The 19,316-nt window shown below is 33.7% G+C and overlaps 2 protein-coding genes across 2 annotated transcripts; one reads left to right on the forward strand and one right to left on the reverse strand.

Annotated features, from left to right (window-relative positions):
• Positions 1-304: 304 nt before the first annotated feature.
• Positions 305-6,322, forward strand: TRM6/7/8A (TONNEAU1 recruiting motif 6/7/8a). The gene is made up of 7 exons (XM_010320506.3): positions 305-589; positions 684-739; positions 2,497-2,697; positions 2,819-2,877; positions 2,986-4,770; positions 5,211-5,367; positions 5,484-6,322. Exons 3-7 carry the CDS (start codon positions 2,580-2,582, stop codon positions 6,104-6,106), a joined length of 2,742 nt encoding a protein of 913 aa, XP_010318808.1. The 5' UTR covers positions 305-589; positions 684-739; positions 2,497-2,579; the 3' UTR covers positions 6,107-6,322.
• A 397-nt stretch (positions 6,323-6,719) lies between these two features.
• LOC104646937 (zinc finger protein 6-like) lies at positions 6,720-7,184 on the reverse strand. The gene has a single exon (XM_010321441.1). The coding sequence runs from the start codon at positions 7,182-7,184 to the stop codon at positions 6,720-6,722; it is 465 nt and encodes a 154-aa protein (XP_010319743.1).
• Positions 7,185-19,316: the final 12,132 nt, after the last annotated feature.

Genomic DNA, 19,316 nt, shown 5'->3' on the forward strand with positions numbered 1-19,316 from the left:
TATATATTTATATTTATTTATTTACGAAAGTAACTTTTATTCAAAAATATATAGGATCGAACAACATTGAGAAAGGAGTTTAATTAAGAGGAGTTGGTAAATAAATATATTTTAAAAAAATCATCTCTCTTATTTACAAGTTTTGTCGTTGGCTTAATTTTAATATTTAGTCAGCAAATTATATTCCTCAAAGATGTTAAGTGTGTACTGCGAAGCATGGAATCGGAGCGCCTCCCGTTGGGAATTTGAAATCTCTCCCTCTCATCACTCCACTAAAAAGAGACGTTAGAACTCTTTTTTAACCTTTTCTGGACAAAACATTAATTATTTTCTTCTTTCAAATATTATAACTTTTTTCAAAAAAAAAAAATGTAATCTTTTTTTCTCTGTCTTCCTCATTTAATGCTCATTCAACTAGTCTTTTGTTTCAGACAAATTAAAGATTACACCTTTCATTTCTTACAGCTACTTTTCCCCCTTCCCCCTTTCCCCCACAACTCACTCATCTCTTCAGTTTTATTTATAGCAACGTCTGTAGTTTACAGACATACAGGATTTGTTAACTTGGCGTTAAAGAATCTTGGATTTTGTAAGTTCTTCTTGTATTTGTGGTGTGTTTGTTGTTTGAATTGATATATGGGAATGCTGAGTTTTTGTTCTATGTTTTCTGTTTGATCTTTCAGATTCTTGGGATTTGGGAAGGACAGCATTGGTTACCCGGAGCTTAAACATTTGATTTGTAAGTTTTGTTATGCGGGTTTTGTTTTGTTTTGTTTCTTTGTGCTGATACCAATTGGGGTTTTCTTGTTTACCATTTATACATGGGAAAGATTGATTTTTTTTGGCTAGGGAATTTGTAAAGACTGCAGCTTTAATGAGTTCTGAGTTCTTCTGAGTCTTTTTCGTGTTTGGGTTTGTTTTGTTTTATTTCTTTAAAATGGTGATGCCAATTGAGTTGTTGTTCTCTTTGTAGGACTGTTACATTGATTCAGTGCTATGTTTTTGCTTGATGATTCGTGGGGTTGAATGTCTTTCAATTTGTTATCTTTGCGGATTTTGTAGTTTGATTATGGTTTGACCTAGATTTAGAATTAAAAATTAAGAGCTTTCGATTTTGATATCTAAGATGAAGAGAAAGGATAGGGGGAAAATGAATTTTTGATTAGAGAATCTGTTTTTAGATATGATTCAGTTTGGAAATTTCTAGACCAACTAGGGGAGGGTACTACTGATATTCAACTTCATTTAAAAGCACTGGACTTTTAAGTATTCGATTGACTATAACCTTTGCATTGGAATGATTTGGGAAATCAAGAACTGGGTTTGTGGCTGCTTGCTTGCCTGCATTGCAGTTTAATTTTGCGACGATTTAATGTGTTGACTATGCATTTATGTTATCAGGACACTAAGTGAGTCCAAATTCAAAGGTCACACGAATACTTCAAACGTGTTGGAAGTTGGAACTAATTTGATTTTAGTGAAGTGTTAATGCCATTAGAGTCCTGAAAATCTTCTGTTTTTTTAATCAAACTTTTAGTACTGCCACCTTTTTAGTCTCGCACTAAATTGATAAGCTTTCTAAGTCCTGGAGCCTGGAGGCACAAGTTTGAACTAACAAGGTCATATTGCTACTCACTTTGGTATATTAGAGACGACCAATAGAAAATGCTGACCAGTAATCAACTGAAATAGACAGCTTGACAGAAGTGAGGATCTTGTCAGGGTCGGGAAAGTGGGGCAATAGGATTAGGTGGTCTATGTTTGGATGGAGGAATTAGTGACTTAGTGTTACAATAAGCATGGAGGAGGAGGAGGAGGAGGAGGAAGATAGATAATTATTATTGAAGGTAGCTATGTGCAATAAAAGACTCTTGCAAGCCAAATTTAAGTCTGAAAGTCACAATGTATGCCAACTAGAGAATGCTTCTCAAATGTGTGGGTTTTCATCACTACAGAGTAAAGACTGAACGAGTATGAAGTAACAATATGAAAAGAACTTGTAACATGTTCTGGGTTGTGATTATTCAACAGGCCCCTCATCCCTGGATGTGGCCTCCTTCGACTAGTGCTGATTTCAAGATAAGGAAATTGAGTTGGTTTCATGTTACAGTCAGCTTAAATATTGATCGAATGGTTGGAATTCAATAAATGGGGAAGTTTGCTGGAAAGAGATGTCGCATCAAGATTTGGATAATGCTAAGTAGTTTCATTGGAATTCTTGAATGAGGATAGGTTTCAATGATAAAGAAAAAGAGTTAAGAAAATTGGTGGACAAAATGGGGGGACTAAGAAGAAGAAAAGATAAGATCATCAAAGTAACTGTGGGAGAGCAGATCTCCTCAATTTCCTCTTACTGAATTTCACAAGTTCTGGTGACAAAATAAATTAGCTTAAAGGAACAAATCTATTAAAGAATATGCTCTTCATTTTACTCACTCATTTATTAGTTATACCAAGTTTTGTTTTAAACAGTATCTCTTCTAAAATTTTCTGCAGATGGGTCAGGAAACAATGGTTGTTGTTATAGCTGTTTTTTCAGATTACATATTTTGAAGAGAGTTTGAGATCAGCAAGTGAATATGGTTGTTGAGAAACAGGGATCCAAGAGTGGAGGTTATGTTGGTGGCTTCCTGCAGTTATTTGATTGGAATGCAAAGTCACGGAAGAAATTGTTCTCTAGCAAGTCTGACATACCAGGTAAACGCTGAAATGTGTGTGAACAATGGATAGAACCTTTGATTCTTCCATGTCCATTTATAGTGGTAGAACTTCAAGAAAACTATGTTGTCAAATATTATAATTCCTATGCCTTTTGCAGAGCTATCCAAACAGAAGAAGAGATGTGATGGTAACTTGCCTATGACTCGTGTTCATTTGGTCGGTATTAAATAGTTAATTAAGCTCTCTCATCTTTTCTTTTGCCACCTACTTGGAGATTACATTTTCCTGTTGTACTTTTTCATGCTGAAACTATTTTGATTGCAGAACAATGAGGATGACACTACAGCTGTGTCCAGTATCAAAGGTAGCAGTGACTACAGTTGTGCCTCATCAGTAACTGATGAGGAATATTATGGAATCAAACCTGCTGGTGTCGTTGCAAGGCTTATGGGATTGGATTGCTTGCCATCCTCTACTTTGTCAGAGCCTTACTCTACTCCATTTTTCGATTCCCAGTCTCTAAGAAGTGCTCCTTCCCTTTCGAGAAACCTTGAATACCAGCAAAATTTTCAAACAGTTTATTCCAGCAACCTCCATGAGAAGATAGAGGATCTAGGCAGGAGCTCATTCGAGCCAAAGCAACAGAAGATAATCAGCAGGCCCATCGAGAAGTTTCAGACGGAGATTTTGCCTCCTAAGTCGGCTAAATCAATCCCAGCCACTCATTATAAGGCTCTATCCCCAATCAAAAGGGCCAATTCTATCCCACCTCAGAATGCAGCTCACATAATGGAAACAGCTGCCAGAATACTTGATGCAGGACCTCAAGCGACTTCAAAAGTAAAATCGCCCCTAATTAGATCTTCTTCAGTACCCTTGAAGTATAAAGATTTAATAGGAAGGGCTGAAGCTTCTCAAAAGGTAGCCAAGATTGCTGAAGCTTCTCGGAGGCCAGCTGAGTCTAATGCTTCGAAGTATCTTAAAGGGCAACCTATGAATAAGAGCTGGAGTGGGTCGGCAGATATAGCCAGGCAGAAGGATTTCTCAGATTCTGATGACTCTTTTGGTGGAGGCAAAACTAAAGGAAAATCTGTTTCACTAGCCTTGCAAGCAAAAGTGAATGTTCAGAAAAGAGAGGGCCTAAATGCAGGCAGTAGCAGAAGCATTCTTGTCCAGAAAGAATCACCAAGTAAAGGCATCTCAAACCAGTTGTTTACAAGCCAACCTAGTACAGAAAAGAACACACACAAGAAGTCATCTGTACATAATAGTTCAAGTGTTCTGCGGCAGAATAATCAGAAACAAAATAGTATAGCTGATAGGGGCAAGTCACCTTCTAAGCAATTTCTTTCCAATTCACAAGGAAAACGAACACTCAGTGGTGATTCTTCCTTTGCGCGACAGAGAAGTTCAGGTAAAATGGCTGAAAACTCCAAAGTCAGCTCCAGACGGTTGAGCAGAGAAGCAGACAATAAAAAGGAAGAAGCATATTCTTGTACTAAAAGTGTGTCACGTAAGAAACGGCCTAGTGATGGCGATATCCAGTATGAGAAAAATCAGGCTACTGGAAGTATGTCTACTCATAAAAGTGGGAAGCTGATTCAGTCTGGCACATTCATGGATAGGGAAATAAGCTGGGGTGAGAACAGTAAAGGGAAAGGGACAGACATTATTTCTTTCTCTTTCACTACTCCCCTAGCTCGATCGGTGCCCACGGCTGAGCCCCCAAGAGAAGTATTAGGGAAAAGTAATGAGTTTAGCACAGACTTTCGAAGTAACAATATGCAGCTCACCTCAGATTGTATGAATAATCTCAAGGCTCCTTTGGGGCATCATAACTTGAGTGGAGGGGATGCTTTGAGCACTCTTTTGGATCAAAAGTTAAGAGAATTATCTTCTGTAGTTGAGTCTTCACGCCAGAAAACATCCAATAGTTCTTCATCAATTTTTGAGGACCTGTCACCATCTCTGAATGGTTTATCAAAGACCACCATGTTGCATGTTAACAGGAACCATGATGACATGGAAGTGGATGATTTAGTCAGCCCTTGCAACCCTGGGTTTTCTTCTACTGTTCCTCTGGGAATCACTGGGCAGCACAAGCATCAGGTATGTATCATAGGTTTTGCAAAATTCTGTTTTTGCACTTGAATCTTTATTGTATTTAGTTTGCCACTCAAAAGAGGTATTTAGTTAACATACCTCTTTTGATACATCAACTGATATTCTTATACTGTATTCCTTGTCATCTGATAATTTCTATTTGAACATTCAGATGACTCTATGTTAACCTGCATTCCTTGTTAGCCCTTTTGTTCCTTTTAATGACTTGATGTTTTGCGGTCTTTGGATTTGACTTAGTATGGTGTTGGACGTCTTTGGCTAAAACTTTCTTCTCTGGTTATATACTTTTGGTTCAATGTACTTTTGGTAATTGTATTTGCTCTATTTGGTTAAGAACTCTTTTTTTATTAAATTATAGAAAGCTTGCTTTCTACTAAGTAGATGGAAAACCTCTCAATTTCATCATTTAATCTGTATCATTTCAGGTGGTTGAAGAGGAACTGAGTGGGTACGGTAGCAGTGAATATGAATGCAGGAAGCTGTTTGGCAGTCGGTTCCTGAGCCCTATTTCTGTTCTTGAGCAATCTTTTCTTACTGAAAGTTGCAATTCTTCTGATACTGCAGAAAGTAACAATACAGGAGGTAAGATCATCAGACCTGGTGCCTTTATTTTTATGCATGAATAATACACTGGTAATTTGTGTTATGAACATAGGTTGAGACTATAGATAATCTGAACATTATCTAATGAATTTCAGCTTGCAAGCAAAGTTCATCGGTACAAGCTAAAGAAGTGTTTGGTATATGCTCGTGGAATAAGTTCCAATCTATGGAACCTGAGGTAGATTTGTTAGACTCTGCCTCTTCAACTTTTGGTAAAGAGGAGGAAAGGAAATCACCAAATTGGGAGCTGGAATATGTGAAGGAAATAGTATACAATATTGAGTCGATGTTCATGGATTTCACAATGGGAAGGTGTCAGAAGATCATCAATCCACACCTTTTTGATCAACTGGAAAGGATAAATATTCATAGACATGACGAGCTAAAACAAAGGCGAAAGGTTGTATTTGATTGTGTGGGTGAATGCTTGGACTTGAGATGTAAGCAGTTTGTGGAGGGTGGATATGACTCATGGTCAAAAGGTGTATTGGTGGTTAAAAACAAGAAGAGGCTAGCAGAAGAAGTATATAGGGAAATTTCAGGGTGGAGTGGCATGGGAAACTACATGGTTGATGAACTCGTTGACAAGGACATGAGCAGCGGTTTTGGAAGATGGATGAACTTTGAAGTTGAAGCATTTGAACTGGGAATACAGATCGAGAAACGATTGCTAAATTCATTGATTGATGAAGTAGTTGCTGACATCTTGCTACTCTAAAAAGATTTTTATCTTCATCCTCTTGATACAATTCTTGATCTTGCTCCATGCGAGTGCACATTCTTCTTGTATGTTTTCTTCATACATCTCTTATGATTAGAAAAATTAAACTGAAACCAGCTTTTGGATGTTCATGTACTTACATTATATAGATTGTTTTGTTGGAGGTGATGTTACCAGAATATCAAAATCCATATTTCATTTTTCAGCTTTTTATCATTCTGTCCATTTTTGTCTTGCGAAACTTGTATGGGCAGTAAGTTCCATTTTATACAGATTCAAAGTAAAGTTGTCAAGGGGCCAGGAGATACCAGTCTGGTTTAGGAAAATATTTTGAAGTGTGGGTTTGATTGAAATTCGATCGAGTTGAGTTGAAATCTGATCGAGTTGAGATAATCAAGCAGAGTTATTCAGTCCTTTAGTAGTCCCATTATACAAAAAGTACATGCAAAGTCTAAACTGGACAAGTAAAAGTGAACGGAATAAAAGACCATTGAAAAGCAAAAGTGGATGATTGGAAAAGCAAAAATGCAAAAAAGAAGAAAACAGGAACTAATTAATCAGTACTAGTACTGGATTCTTATATATGAGTACATTTTTTCGATGATTAATCCTAAGGAGGTGCAAGTCGTAGATGAAGATCAACTTCCGTTCCATCAACATCTTGATTTTGAACGGCCATCATGTGTTGTTGTTGGCGCAAATGTATCTGATATCGAAGTGGAACCCCTGAAAGTATCTGTGACCGATAATACCTCACGTTATTATTAATCAGCGCTCCTGTTCTTACTGCGTGTGCATTAATCAATGGAACTACAGGACGGAAACGCTGTTGATAACCGATAAATTTAGCTCGTCTTGTTCTTTGCCTTTCCTTTTTATGTGCATTTTGGTGTCCACCTAGTGCTTGAGAATTCGCAAATTCTCTATGACAAAATTGGCATTCAAATCTCTTGTCCTCCGATGGAACAAGTGGCGGAGGAGTGGTTTGATCACATTCCGTCACCTGAAAACCAAATAGTTTCACTTGTCTTGGTGATGATGAAGAGAAGTTAGTTTGTACTGAGCTTTCTCCCATATTTTTTGTCACAAAACTGATGCTTCTGAAAATAATAAAGTCATAATGGAGCGGTCTTGTATTTATAGAGAAGATAGAAACATATATTCTCATTCATGCTCTAAAAGTAGTTGGGGCCAAATTAAAAGGATGTGCACTTATTTGTTTTATTCATAGTCATATTATTTCACTTTTCCATTTCAAAACTATACTAGAGTGATTTAATAAATAAATAAATAAATAAATAATATTCCTTTCATTTTAATTCGTGACATAACACATAATTTAAATGATTACATAATCCAAAGAATTTTAGGATGAACAATGGTTGTACAAAACACTTCCTCAGGTAGCATGTCACATCGTTTATTTTTCAATTTAATTATCAAAGGGTACATACGCATAATCCCTTATCACTATTCATCAGATTCTTTTCATGTGCCCACACTAATTCATCACAACAATACTTTGATCAACTACAAATTTAAGACATAATCGTAACATGATCCGCTAGTCGTAATACAGTGTTTAGAGTCATAAGTGACCTTAAGCTAGTTCATAATTTGACATAATACTAAGATTCATACAAATAATAATTGAAGACAACTCATGCGAAAGTTAAACTGAAATAAATCTAAAGCAACTGAATAGTCAAAATAGAAACTATTTGGACAAATCATAAAGTTAAAACTACCGTCTGACTGTCTGAAAGCTTCTTCGAAGATGAGTTGTTGGGATAAGTCCTCAACTAAGTCTAACTATTTGAAACTAAAGGATTAACATAAAGAAATAACAATAGCTCTTGTCTTCGAAAGATGAGGACTCACCAAGCTCATTAGTTGAGATGATACGAAAATTTACTAACTGCGAGCTGAATATTAAGTGTCTGAACATATATTATAGAACAATAGAGCGCGAAAGAGTATGCATTTAGTAATTTAAATATATTGAATATGTGAGATAAACACAATAATCTTACAAGATGAACACCATAAATTTAAGATGTTGAACTAAATATAAAACATAAATATATTAGCTGATGTATCGACCAAGTAATAAGCATGTAACTAATCAACCATATACTAAGTAAACTGAAATACAAGGTCATCAAATATCTAATTATTGTGAGAGATACTATTAACTGACATACTTGACATATTTCATCTGAGCTAAACAGAGTCCAATCTGTACACCAACTAGAAGGGTGTTCTATAATTTGTCAGGGTACAAACACTATGTAACATGAAACTACTAAGGTGATGTCCAAAAAGGACTAAATTGTCAGTCTTGGTCTCATGGATGACTCTTAAAACCTATGTTGGCGCGTAGTTCTAAGATTTAAAGATTACTATCAAAGATCCCAGTCCTAGCTGAGATATGAGTCTTAAACCTATGTTGTCAGTTAGTTTTGAGACTTAGATGATATTGCTATCAAAGGTCTCGATTCTTATTGACGGATAAATCTTCATCCCTATGTTTGCTCGGTGCTAAATAACATTTCCAATTAACTTAAACGGATAAACTACATAAGACTAATAATATTTGATAGCTCAATAATACGAAAATTAGAGATTGAAATAACAAATGCTTTATATGAAAGTATCATATACCTATGGACCTAAAAGATTAAAGAAAACTGATCATGACAAATTTTATCATCCTGAATAAAGCATGTAATATGATTTAAAAGACATGAATTTTTCCTCTTCTAAGGGCTTTCAAAAATAACCATATAAATATTGAATTTTAGGTAAAAATACGTATTAATGGGCTATTCATGAAAAAAAGAAGATGTAATTTATGTTTTCATATGAACGGTAGATTCTGTAGAATTTCATTAACTGAAGAATAAGGTTTTCTTTTGAATTTAATGGATGAAAAAATACCCATCAATGAAATTTCACATACCTGAAATGGAAAATCTTTACTAATAGTCTATCTAACTATAATACACTAGCATATCATTCTTTCACATATAACTACTACTTATTCATTTGTACGTCCAAATTATATAATTCTTAGCTCTATAGGTATCAAACGCTTCCTTTTAAAATCACAGTGCAGCCCAGATCTATCAATCTTTAACCACTTCATAATTTCATTAATGACTTGTTGTTCATCTTGTATTCCAAACATACTTAGAACAAAACTTTGAACATCTTTATAAGAAAACAAAGTTTAAGAACATTTTCACAACTAGAAAATTAAAACTAGTAGCGAAACTAGAATCAGAAACAGATTTTAAAAAAAATATACGAAATATTTTTCTTAAAGAAGAATTATTGTTAATATGTGTCTAAAGAATGTTACTGATTCCAACAAACTTTGCAGAAACACGAAGTTACCAAGTTTAATGAACCAGTGAACAACAAAAGAATAGAAGAACTGAAATTAATTCACAAATCTAAAGTTTGTAAAACACATACCAGAATCTGAAAAAATTTTAATAGAAAAAAGATCAAGTCCACTGAATTCATAGTGTCCCCTTAAGGAAATTATTATACTGTTAGTATTTTTTTTATGCTACTGATTGAGAGAATCTGATCATGGAAGTAGAAGATGAATGAATTACTTCTCCATAATTCGTTGCTTTGCTTTAGCAAAGTCGAAGTGAGAATGTAACAAATTTTTTTTAAGGTATTCCATTTAAAGATTATTAGGTAACCTTCTTATTAAATTATCTAAGGAGGAAAATAGTTTCTAAGAGTAATCGTGTTTGATTTTTTTATTTTTTTATTATGTGTATCTTTGGAAAAAGATTTGCAAACCATATGTTGTGTAATGAATTTTACTTCGCAGATATTGTTGCTTTTAAAAATTCTTTAGTTTGCAAAAATGAGAGATGCATATTTTTGTTTGATAAAATAGTATGTCAAATTGTTATAGTTGAAACACTATTTGATAAGAAAAATATTTCTATGTGATAAAGAATATGTGTTATTCTGTTTGGAAAAAAAAAGACTTTTGTAGTTTTGTATTCCATGAGAAATTTAAGTGTGTCTGATTTTTGTAGACTAAAAACTTTTGTGGTTTTATACTCTGGATAAATTGGACTCTGCAATTGGTTTGAAGAATATGAAAACTTCACATAATAAGTCAGTGTTGTACTTTTGATGTAACATAAAAATAAATTGTACAATTTTGTTTTGTCCTTATTGTTAATATTTAAAATACGAAGTGACATGTCTATTTATGATAGACAAAAAATACCAGTGACTTAGAATTTGTGATTTTGTGTCTCTATGGAATGAACTTTGACATTGTGTAAACATTGTCAAAGAGAATTGCAGCACTATAATTCTTTCGTAGAATAATGTTTTTCCAACATTAAAATATGTGAAAAAACTATTTTCAAATACTTGAAAAATATTTTTGAGATCACATTTGAAATGTGGGAGTTATTTGCTTATGATTAGACTTGGTGTCTAATTTAATTTTGGAACAAAAGATATGTAATTCAATGATGCTTTTGTATTATGTTATACCCACAAAATTCTTGGAGTATCTTTGGTATTGTGGTTGTTGAGTTTCTCTATTACTAGTATATAGTGTGACTAGTATGAAACATCCAAATTATATATATACTTGTTCAAAATAATTGTGTTCTTTTATGAAAAAGAAACTTAAAATGTTGTGATTTTTCATGAAAAGATATGTCTATTATAATAAAAGTATTTGCATAGACATGAATATTGGTGAATAGTCATTTGTTATGTTTTTGTAAAAAATAACAGTTGGACTATATTGTTTTTATTGAACCCGATGAAACTTTGTTCATAGGTAGTTCTATAACAATCACATTGAAAGTTATGAAAATGTCAATCTGAAAAGGATATTTGACAATCTAAACAATGTTTGTATCACACAAAATTGTAAGAAATAGGAACAAATATTAGTGAAGAAAAAGCTACCCCGCGAAGAGCTTTACAAACTCAATGTTTTTATTTGTTCTTACTTGCTTGAGTCAATGTATGTGACATGAACACTTGGGGCATGTCAACTACAAAACCTTGTAAGAAAAACTGATCAACTTAGAAGTTTTGCCTAACTTTGAGTGCAATAAATAAAAATGTCAAGTTTTTGTGGAATCTAAGTATGTTGAGCAATTTTATAAATCTTTTGAAAGGAATTTTAATCCATTAGAATTGATTTACACTGACATTTATGATATGAAGTTAACACCATCTCATGGTGGGAAAAAATATTTGTTACTTTTATTGAGAATTGCATTAGAAATGACTATGTCTATTTGCTAAATGGTAAGGATTAAGCAATAGAAATGTCTAGACAATGTAATATCGAAGTTGATAATCAGTGTGAAAAAATATATAAGAAGTGATTAGAATGGAGAGTATAAATCTCATTGTGCAGAAATATGTTTGAAAAGTGAAATATCAAACTACTGCCATATTTACCTCAATCTAATGAAAAACCGAACGTTGAAAGAAATGATGGATGCATTATTTATAAGTTCGGGTTTGCACAAAACTTGTGTGGAGGAACTATCCCTACTGCAAAAGGGATCAAATTTTTTTTTTGTCCTTTTAGAAAGAAAGCAATTTTGTTTTATGAGAATACAATCTTTTCCATATGAGAAATGGAAAGAAAGGAAATCCAACTTGAAATATTTCAAAGTGTGGGGGTATCTAGTCAAAGTCCAAGATCCTATTCCTAAAAGAATTAAAATAGGACCTATGACTGTGGACTGTAAAATTAGACTTGAGTAGTCTAGAGAAGGGTCTAAAAGGCCTAGGAAATGAAAAGGATAATGTACTTAATAAAGAGATTCAGAGGCTTAGTAAAATGTTAAAGAACATTTACTTCCTTCGAATATGATTTTGCAACATTTTCTGTGTCTTCTGTAGACTCATCCTTTGGAAAGATGGTGTCAATAAACAATATTGAAAGTTAATTGATCTTTTCAAGAAAATAAACCTTTGGGTTCAAAATGAATCTTTAGAAGGAAAAATAACAGTTGATGGAACTGTTGAAAAATATAAAGCAAGATTTTGTGTCAAAGGCTTTAGAAAAAAAAACAAGATTTGTATCTTGTCGATATATATACTCGTTAGTAATTAGAATTACATCCATTCGGATGCAAAAATTATTACTGTGGTATATGACCTCCAAATTCATCAAATGAATGTGACAAGAACTTTCTTAAATGTAGAATTGGAGGAAGAAATTTACATGGAACAACCCGAGGGTTTTGTGGTAACCGGTAAATAAAAGAAAGTATGTGAACTTGTTAAGTCACATTATGGAAGCACCAAAACAATGACATAATTCAATCAAACCATGTCGGCAAATGGATTGAAGAATGATTGAAGTGCTAAATGTGTTCACATTAAAATCATAAGGTCATTGTTTGTTTGTATATTGGTGATATGTTGATCATCAATAGAGACACTAATGACATAAATGCTACTAAACGTATGCTATAAAGCAAGTGGAATGAAAATTATTGGAGTTGCTAATGCGATCTTAGCTATAAGAATTCGTAGAACTCCATAATGTTTAGCATTTTCACGGTCTCATTACATTGAAAAGGTACTTAAATATTTCAAATATTTGAATGTCAATATTGTCAAGTGTCCAATAAATGTGAGCTTTGCATTTCAAAAGAGTGAAAACAAAAGTGACTCACAATTGGATTGTTCTAGAGTTTTGAGAAGCATGATGTATATCATATAGTGTGTGCGATCAGATATAGCATTTGCTATTTTAAACTGAGTCGGTTCACAAGTGATCCCAAATAAATTCATTAGATGACAATAAATAGAGTTTTAGAGTATTTAAAATAATACTTAAAACTATGTCTTGCATTATAACAATATCCAACAATATTGAAAGATATAGTTTAAAAGAGACATGTCAGTCTCTTAGAAATATTTTAAAAGAGACATGTATCGTTGGCTCTACAATGATCTTTGAGTTAGGTGCTCTAGATAAGGTTGGTGAATAAGTTAAAAGACTCCAAAATTTTTTAATAGATATTCTATTTTGGCCCAAACCATTGGCATTAGTATGCATACACTTTCACAGTCAAGATGCAATAGGTAGGGCATGGAACATGGCGTATAATGGAAAGTCGCGTCATATACGACATAGACATGATACTGTTAGAAAACTACTCTCTAGTGGAATTATCAGAATTGACTATGTAAAGTCAAAGGATAATGTGTCGGATCCACTTACAAAAAGTCCTAACTAGAGAGAAAGTTAAAAGATCATCTAAGGGAATGAATTTATGGCTTAGGATAAGTCATCATGGCGGTAACTCTATCTAGCAGACTGGAGATCCCAAGAGCTAGATTCAAGGAGTGAATGACGGTTCAGCATTGTCAATAAACTCAATCCATTCTCATGATGAAGACAATGCTCAGGGACAAGGATACAACATTAAGGCTTGTTAATGAGTTAATAAAGCTTAATGATTTTAATGATTTGCTAAGTTTGACAGAGTTGACCAAATAGTGTATCTACGCGATAACACAGTTCGAAATCACCTATGTGAGTGTGAAGTGTAAGCCGCTTCAAAGAAGATGATTGTCAAAAGCTCATCTCTCTATACACTCATGAAACCAGGAGGTGTTCATGGCTAAAACAAACACAACCTTAATAACCATAAATAATAAGGGTTAATTTTGTGACATATGGTTGTCTAGGTATACACCAAAGTTCGACGGTTCAAAGATATCACATCTACCGATTCACCGAGTATATCCGACATATGTTCACTATGGAAAGTCCAAGGGGAAACCTACTTATCCAGATGCAATTAACTCTTGCTTGTAAAGTACGCATACTTGTCCGTTTCTTTGTCTTCGAGTCATTTCCCATTCATGCGGGGGATTGTTGGATTTTAAAAAAGGTGTGAATGGAAAATGAAGATTTGCGACTTTTATGAAGAGTTGTGACTTTTATGAAATGTTGCGACTTTTATGAAAAGTTGTGACTTTTATGGAAAGTTGTGACTTTTATGAAAGGTGACGACCTTTCTGAAAGATTGTGACTTTTCCAAAGGTTTGTGACCTTTCTGGTAAGGCACAATAAGAACCTTTTCGCACTATCCTTTGTTGTCTATAAATTGAGGAATTTCCTCTTATTTTAAATATAATTTATGGACTTCTTCTTCAACTACTAAATCTAGTATTCTAAGTGTACTTTACTGCCGTTGAGTGGTTCGCTGACACCAGAGTTTTTGGTATCTATACTCTGGTGATTGAGATCATTTTATCCTGGGAGGTCATATTCCAAATCAAACCTCGGATACTAGAGGGGAATAATTCACGTAATAAAAAAAATAAAAAAAATTATTCCCCTTTAGTATCCGAGGTTTGATTTGGAATATAACCTCCCAGGGGAAAATGATCTCAATCACCAGAGTATAGATACCAAAAACTCCGGTGTCAGCAAACCACTCAACGACAGTAAAGTACACTTAGAATACTAGATTTAGTAGTTGAAGAAGAAGTCCATAAATTATATTTAAAATAAGAGGAAATCCCTCAATTTATAGACAACAAAGGATAGTGCGAAAAAGTTCTTATTGTGCCTTACCGGAAAGGTCACAAACCTTTGGAAAAGTCACAATCTTTCAGAAAGGTCGTCACCTTTCATAAAAGTCACAACTTTCCATAAAAGTCACAACTTTTCATAAAATTCGCAACTTTTCATAAAAGTCACAACTTTTCATAAAAGTCGCAACATTTCATAAAAGTCACAACTCTTCATAAAAGTCGCAACTCTTCATTTTCCATTCACACCTTTTTTAAAATCCAACATGACTTACATCCTAAACTCTATTCCTATTTCAATCGTAATATAAGTCCAGCTCAACCAATGACTTCTTGTCTACCTTCTTCCATGATATCGATATCAACTTACTACTCATTAGTTAACACTTGAAGACATATTACCTCAATTCTAATGTAATGGATACACAACTTCTACATATCTATATCTATATTTATATTACCTTAAAAGTATGAACTTCTAATTTGAATGTTAAATTACTATAATATTTATAATTTAGGTTGTGACTTTTTCGGTGAGTTGTGATTTTTCTGATAAATTGTGACTTTTTTCAAAGGCTTGTGATTTTTTGATGAGTTGTGACTTTTCCAAATAGTTGTGTCTTTCTGTTAGGTTATTAGCATTTTAATATTAATATTTAACCTATGAAATTGCTTTATTTTGGAGTTATAAGAATGGATGACTTCTACATCATCCATTAGCATTGGTTATCCATCAATGTATTTCATTCTTAATTCCTCCATTACTCCCTTTGTAACCAATTCTTATGTATTAACGGAGAAGAATCCAAATAAAGAAGACATCATCACTATGAATGATGATGAAACTATTTCTCATCTAGAGAAAGTGGAAAAGTACGATGGTGATTCCTATAAGTGTCGGTATTATCTTCTTAATTGTCTATCTGATAATTTTTATGATTATTATGATAGAACTTACTCTAGTACAAAGAAAATTTGGAAGTCATTGCAGAGTAAGTATGATACTTAAGAGGCTGGAGCGAAAAAATATGCAGCTAGTAGATTTTTTTGTTTCCAAATGGTGGACAACAAATCAGTGGTAGATCAAGCTCAAGACTTCATCATGATTGTTGGAGAGCTTAGGTCCGAAGAGGTTAAAATTGGAGATAACCTTATTGTTTGTGGCATAGTGGATAAACTTCCACCTTCTTGGAAGGAATTTCAATAAACTATGCGCCACAAACAAAAGGAAACCTCTCTTGAAAGCTTGATAATGAAAATCCGCATGGAAGAAGAAGCAAGAGGACAAGATGCACTTTTACAAACAGAAGAGAACAACATCACATCGAAGGTAAATTTAATTACTTCGAATAATGCTACTCCTGAAACTCACAAAAATACTTCTTTAAAGCCTAAGAAGAAAAAATTCAAGAAAAATAATGGTAGACCTCCCAAGAAGAATAATGGTGAAAATCACCAAACACAAACTCAACAAGTTCAAGAAAAGGGACCATGCTTTGTTTGTGGCAAGAGTGGGCATATTGATCGATTTTGCAGATTCCGGAAACGTGGTCCTAACCCTCAGGCAAACGTTACCGAAGAACCTTTTGTGGCGGTGATTACCGACATAAACATGGTTGAGAATGTTGATGGATGGTGGGCTGATTCTGGTGCAAACCGTCACGTCTGTTATGACGAAGACTGGTTTAAAAAATATACTCATTTTGAGGAGCCCAAAACCATCATGCTTGATGATGCTCACACTACTCAAGTGCTTGGAAAGGGAGATGTTGAATTGTGTTTTACTTCTGGAAGGATATTAACATTGAATGATGTACTTTATACTCCTTCTATGAGAAAAAATTTGATGTCTAGTTTTCTTCTTAATAAAGAAGGCTTTAAACAAATTATTGAATCTGATCAATATGTAATAGTGAAGAAAGGTATTTTTGTGGGGAAGGGGTATGCATGTGATGGGATGTTTAAGTTGAATGTTGAAATGAATAAAACTTCTACTTCTGTTTATATGCTCTCTTCTACTAATTTTTGGCATGCTCGTTTGTGTCATATTAATGATCGTTATGCTGGAATCTTGAGTAGTTTAGGATTAATCCCAATGGTTAAAAAGAATTTTGAAAACTGTGAGGCTTGTAGTAAAGCCAAGATCACTAAAAGGCCTCATTTTCAAGTTGAAAGAAAAACTGATTTGTTAGAATTAGTTCATACTGATATTTGTGAACTTGGTGGAATTCTAACTCGTAGAGGTAATAGATATTTTATCACTTTCATTGATGATTTTTCTAAGTTTACATATGTTTTTACTTAATGAAAAATAAAAGTGATGCTTTTGAAAATTTCAAAACTTATCTCAATGAGGTTGAAAATCTGTTTGGAAGAAAAATAAAAAAAATTAAAAGTGATAGAGGCCGTGAATATGAATCAAATGAGTTTAATTCTTTTGTTAGATCATTGGGAATAATTCATGAAACTACTCCTCCTTACTCTCCTTCGTCTAATGGAGTAACAGAAAGGAAAAATAGAACTTTGGTTGAATTGACTAATGCCATGCTTATTGAGTCACATGCACCTTTAAATTTTTGGGGTGAAGCTATTTTAACTGCTTGTTATGTGTTGAATCGTGTGCCTCATAAAAAGTCTAAATTGACACCTTTTGAATTGTGGAAAGGTTACAAGCCAAGTTTGGGATATCTAAGAGTTTGGGGTTGTCTAGCCTTTGTGAGGCTAATGGATCCCAAGATTACAAAGTCTGATAAGAAAGTTACTACTTGTGCTTTTCTTGGTTATGCTTCAAATAGTACAGACTATAGATTTTTTAATCTAGAAGATAATATTGTAATAGAATCTGGTGATGCTATTTTTCATGAAAATAAATTTCCTTTTGATACTAAAGATAGTGGGGGTCAAAGGATTGAACAAAATATTTTGCCACTACCTAGTTCTTCTACTTCAACTTTGAAAAATAAAGAAGTTGTTGATTTTGAGTTACGAAGAAGTAAAAGAGCTAGAGTAGAAAAAGATTTTGGTCCTGATTTTTATGTGTTTAATGTTGAAAATGACCCTCTAACTTTGAAAGAAGCATTATCTTCACATGATTCTATTTTTTGGAAAGAGGCTGTAAATGATGAAATGGAATCTCTAATTTCTAATAAAACTTGGAAGTTAGTTGATTTACCACCGGGTTGTAAAACAATTGGTCGTAAATGGGTCTTACGGAAAAAATTGAAACCGGATGGATCTATTGATAAATACAAAGCTAGGCTAGTTGCAAAAGGTTTTAAACAACTAGAAGGCCTAGAATTTTTTGATACTTATTATCTGGTAACAAGAATTACATCCATTAGACTTTTAGTTGCTATGGCTGCAATTTTTGATTTGCAAATTCATCAAATGGATGTAAAAACTGCTTTTCTAAATGGAGACCTAAATGAATAAATTTATATGGACCAACCCGAGTGTTTTGTTGAAGCAGACCAAGAAAGCAAAGTATGTAAACTTATTAAATCCCTATATGGCTTGAAACAGGCACCAAAGCAATGGCATGAAAAGTTTGATTCCTGCATGATTGAAAATGGTTTTAAGGCAAATGAGTGTGATAAGTGCATATATCATAAGTCTTGGAATAATTCACATGTGATCATTTGCCTATATGTTGATGACTTGTTAATCTTTGGCTCTAACATGAATGTTATTGATGAAGCTAAAAATATTCTTAGAAGCCATTTTGATATGAAAGATCTTGGTGAGGCAAATTTTATTCTTGGAATAAAAATAACAAGAACATGTGAGGGGATTTTCCTTGACCAGTCACATTATGTTGAGAAAATTTTGAAAAAATATAACTTTCATGATTGGAAGCATGTTGCTACTCCTTTTGATTCAAGTGTTCACTTATTTCCTGTTGAAAGTGAAAATGATGTAATAAATCAAAAGGAATATGCTGGTATAATCGGAAGTTTGAGATATGTGACTGATTGCACTAGGCCTGATATTGCATATGCAGTAGGAGTACTTGACAGGTTTACAAGCAAGCCAGGTAATGAACATTGGCATGCTATAACAAGAGTTATGAGATATTTAATTGGAACGAAAAATTGTGGTTTGTTCTATAAAAAAATATCCTGCTGTACTTGAAGGCTTTTGTGATGCGGATTGGAACACTTTGTCAGGTGATTCCTGTTCTACAACTGGTTATGTCTTTACTTTAGGTGGTGGTGCTGTTTGTTGGAGATCAAAAAACCAAACTATAATTGCCAACTCTACCATGGAGGCTGAACTAATTTCTTTAGCTTCAGCTAGTGAGGAAGCGAATTGGTTAAGAGATTTAATTTTTCAAATTCCTTATTTTGAAAAACCAATTCCTCCTATTTTAATTCATTATGATAGCACCGCTGCAATTGGTAGAGTTCAAAACCGTTATTACAACGGTAAATCCAGACCTATAAGGAGGAAACACAGTAATGTAAGATCGTGTTTGACAAATGGTACCATTAATGTTGATTATGTCAAATCTTGTGATAATCTTGCAGATCCTCTTACAAAGGCCTTATCAAGAGAAAAGGTTTGGAGCACATCGAGGGGGATGGGATTGAAGCCTACAAATTCTTGAGTCATATATGAGGAAACCCAACCTGGG

Source organism: Solanum lycopersicum, chromosome 1 (genome assembly GCF_036512215.1).
Source record: "Solanum lycopersicum chromosome 1, SLM_r2.1".
In the NCBI taxonomy this organism is placed as follows: domain Eukaryota; kingdom Viridiplantae; phylum Streptophyta; class Magnoliopsida; order Solanales; family Solanaceae; genus Solanum; species Solanum lycopersicum.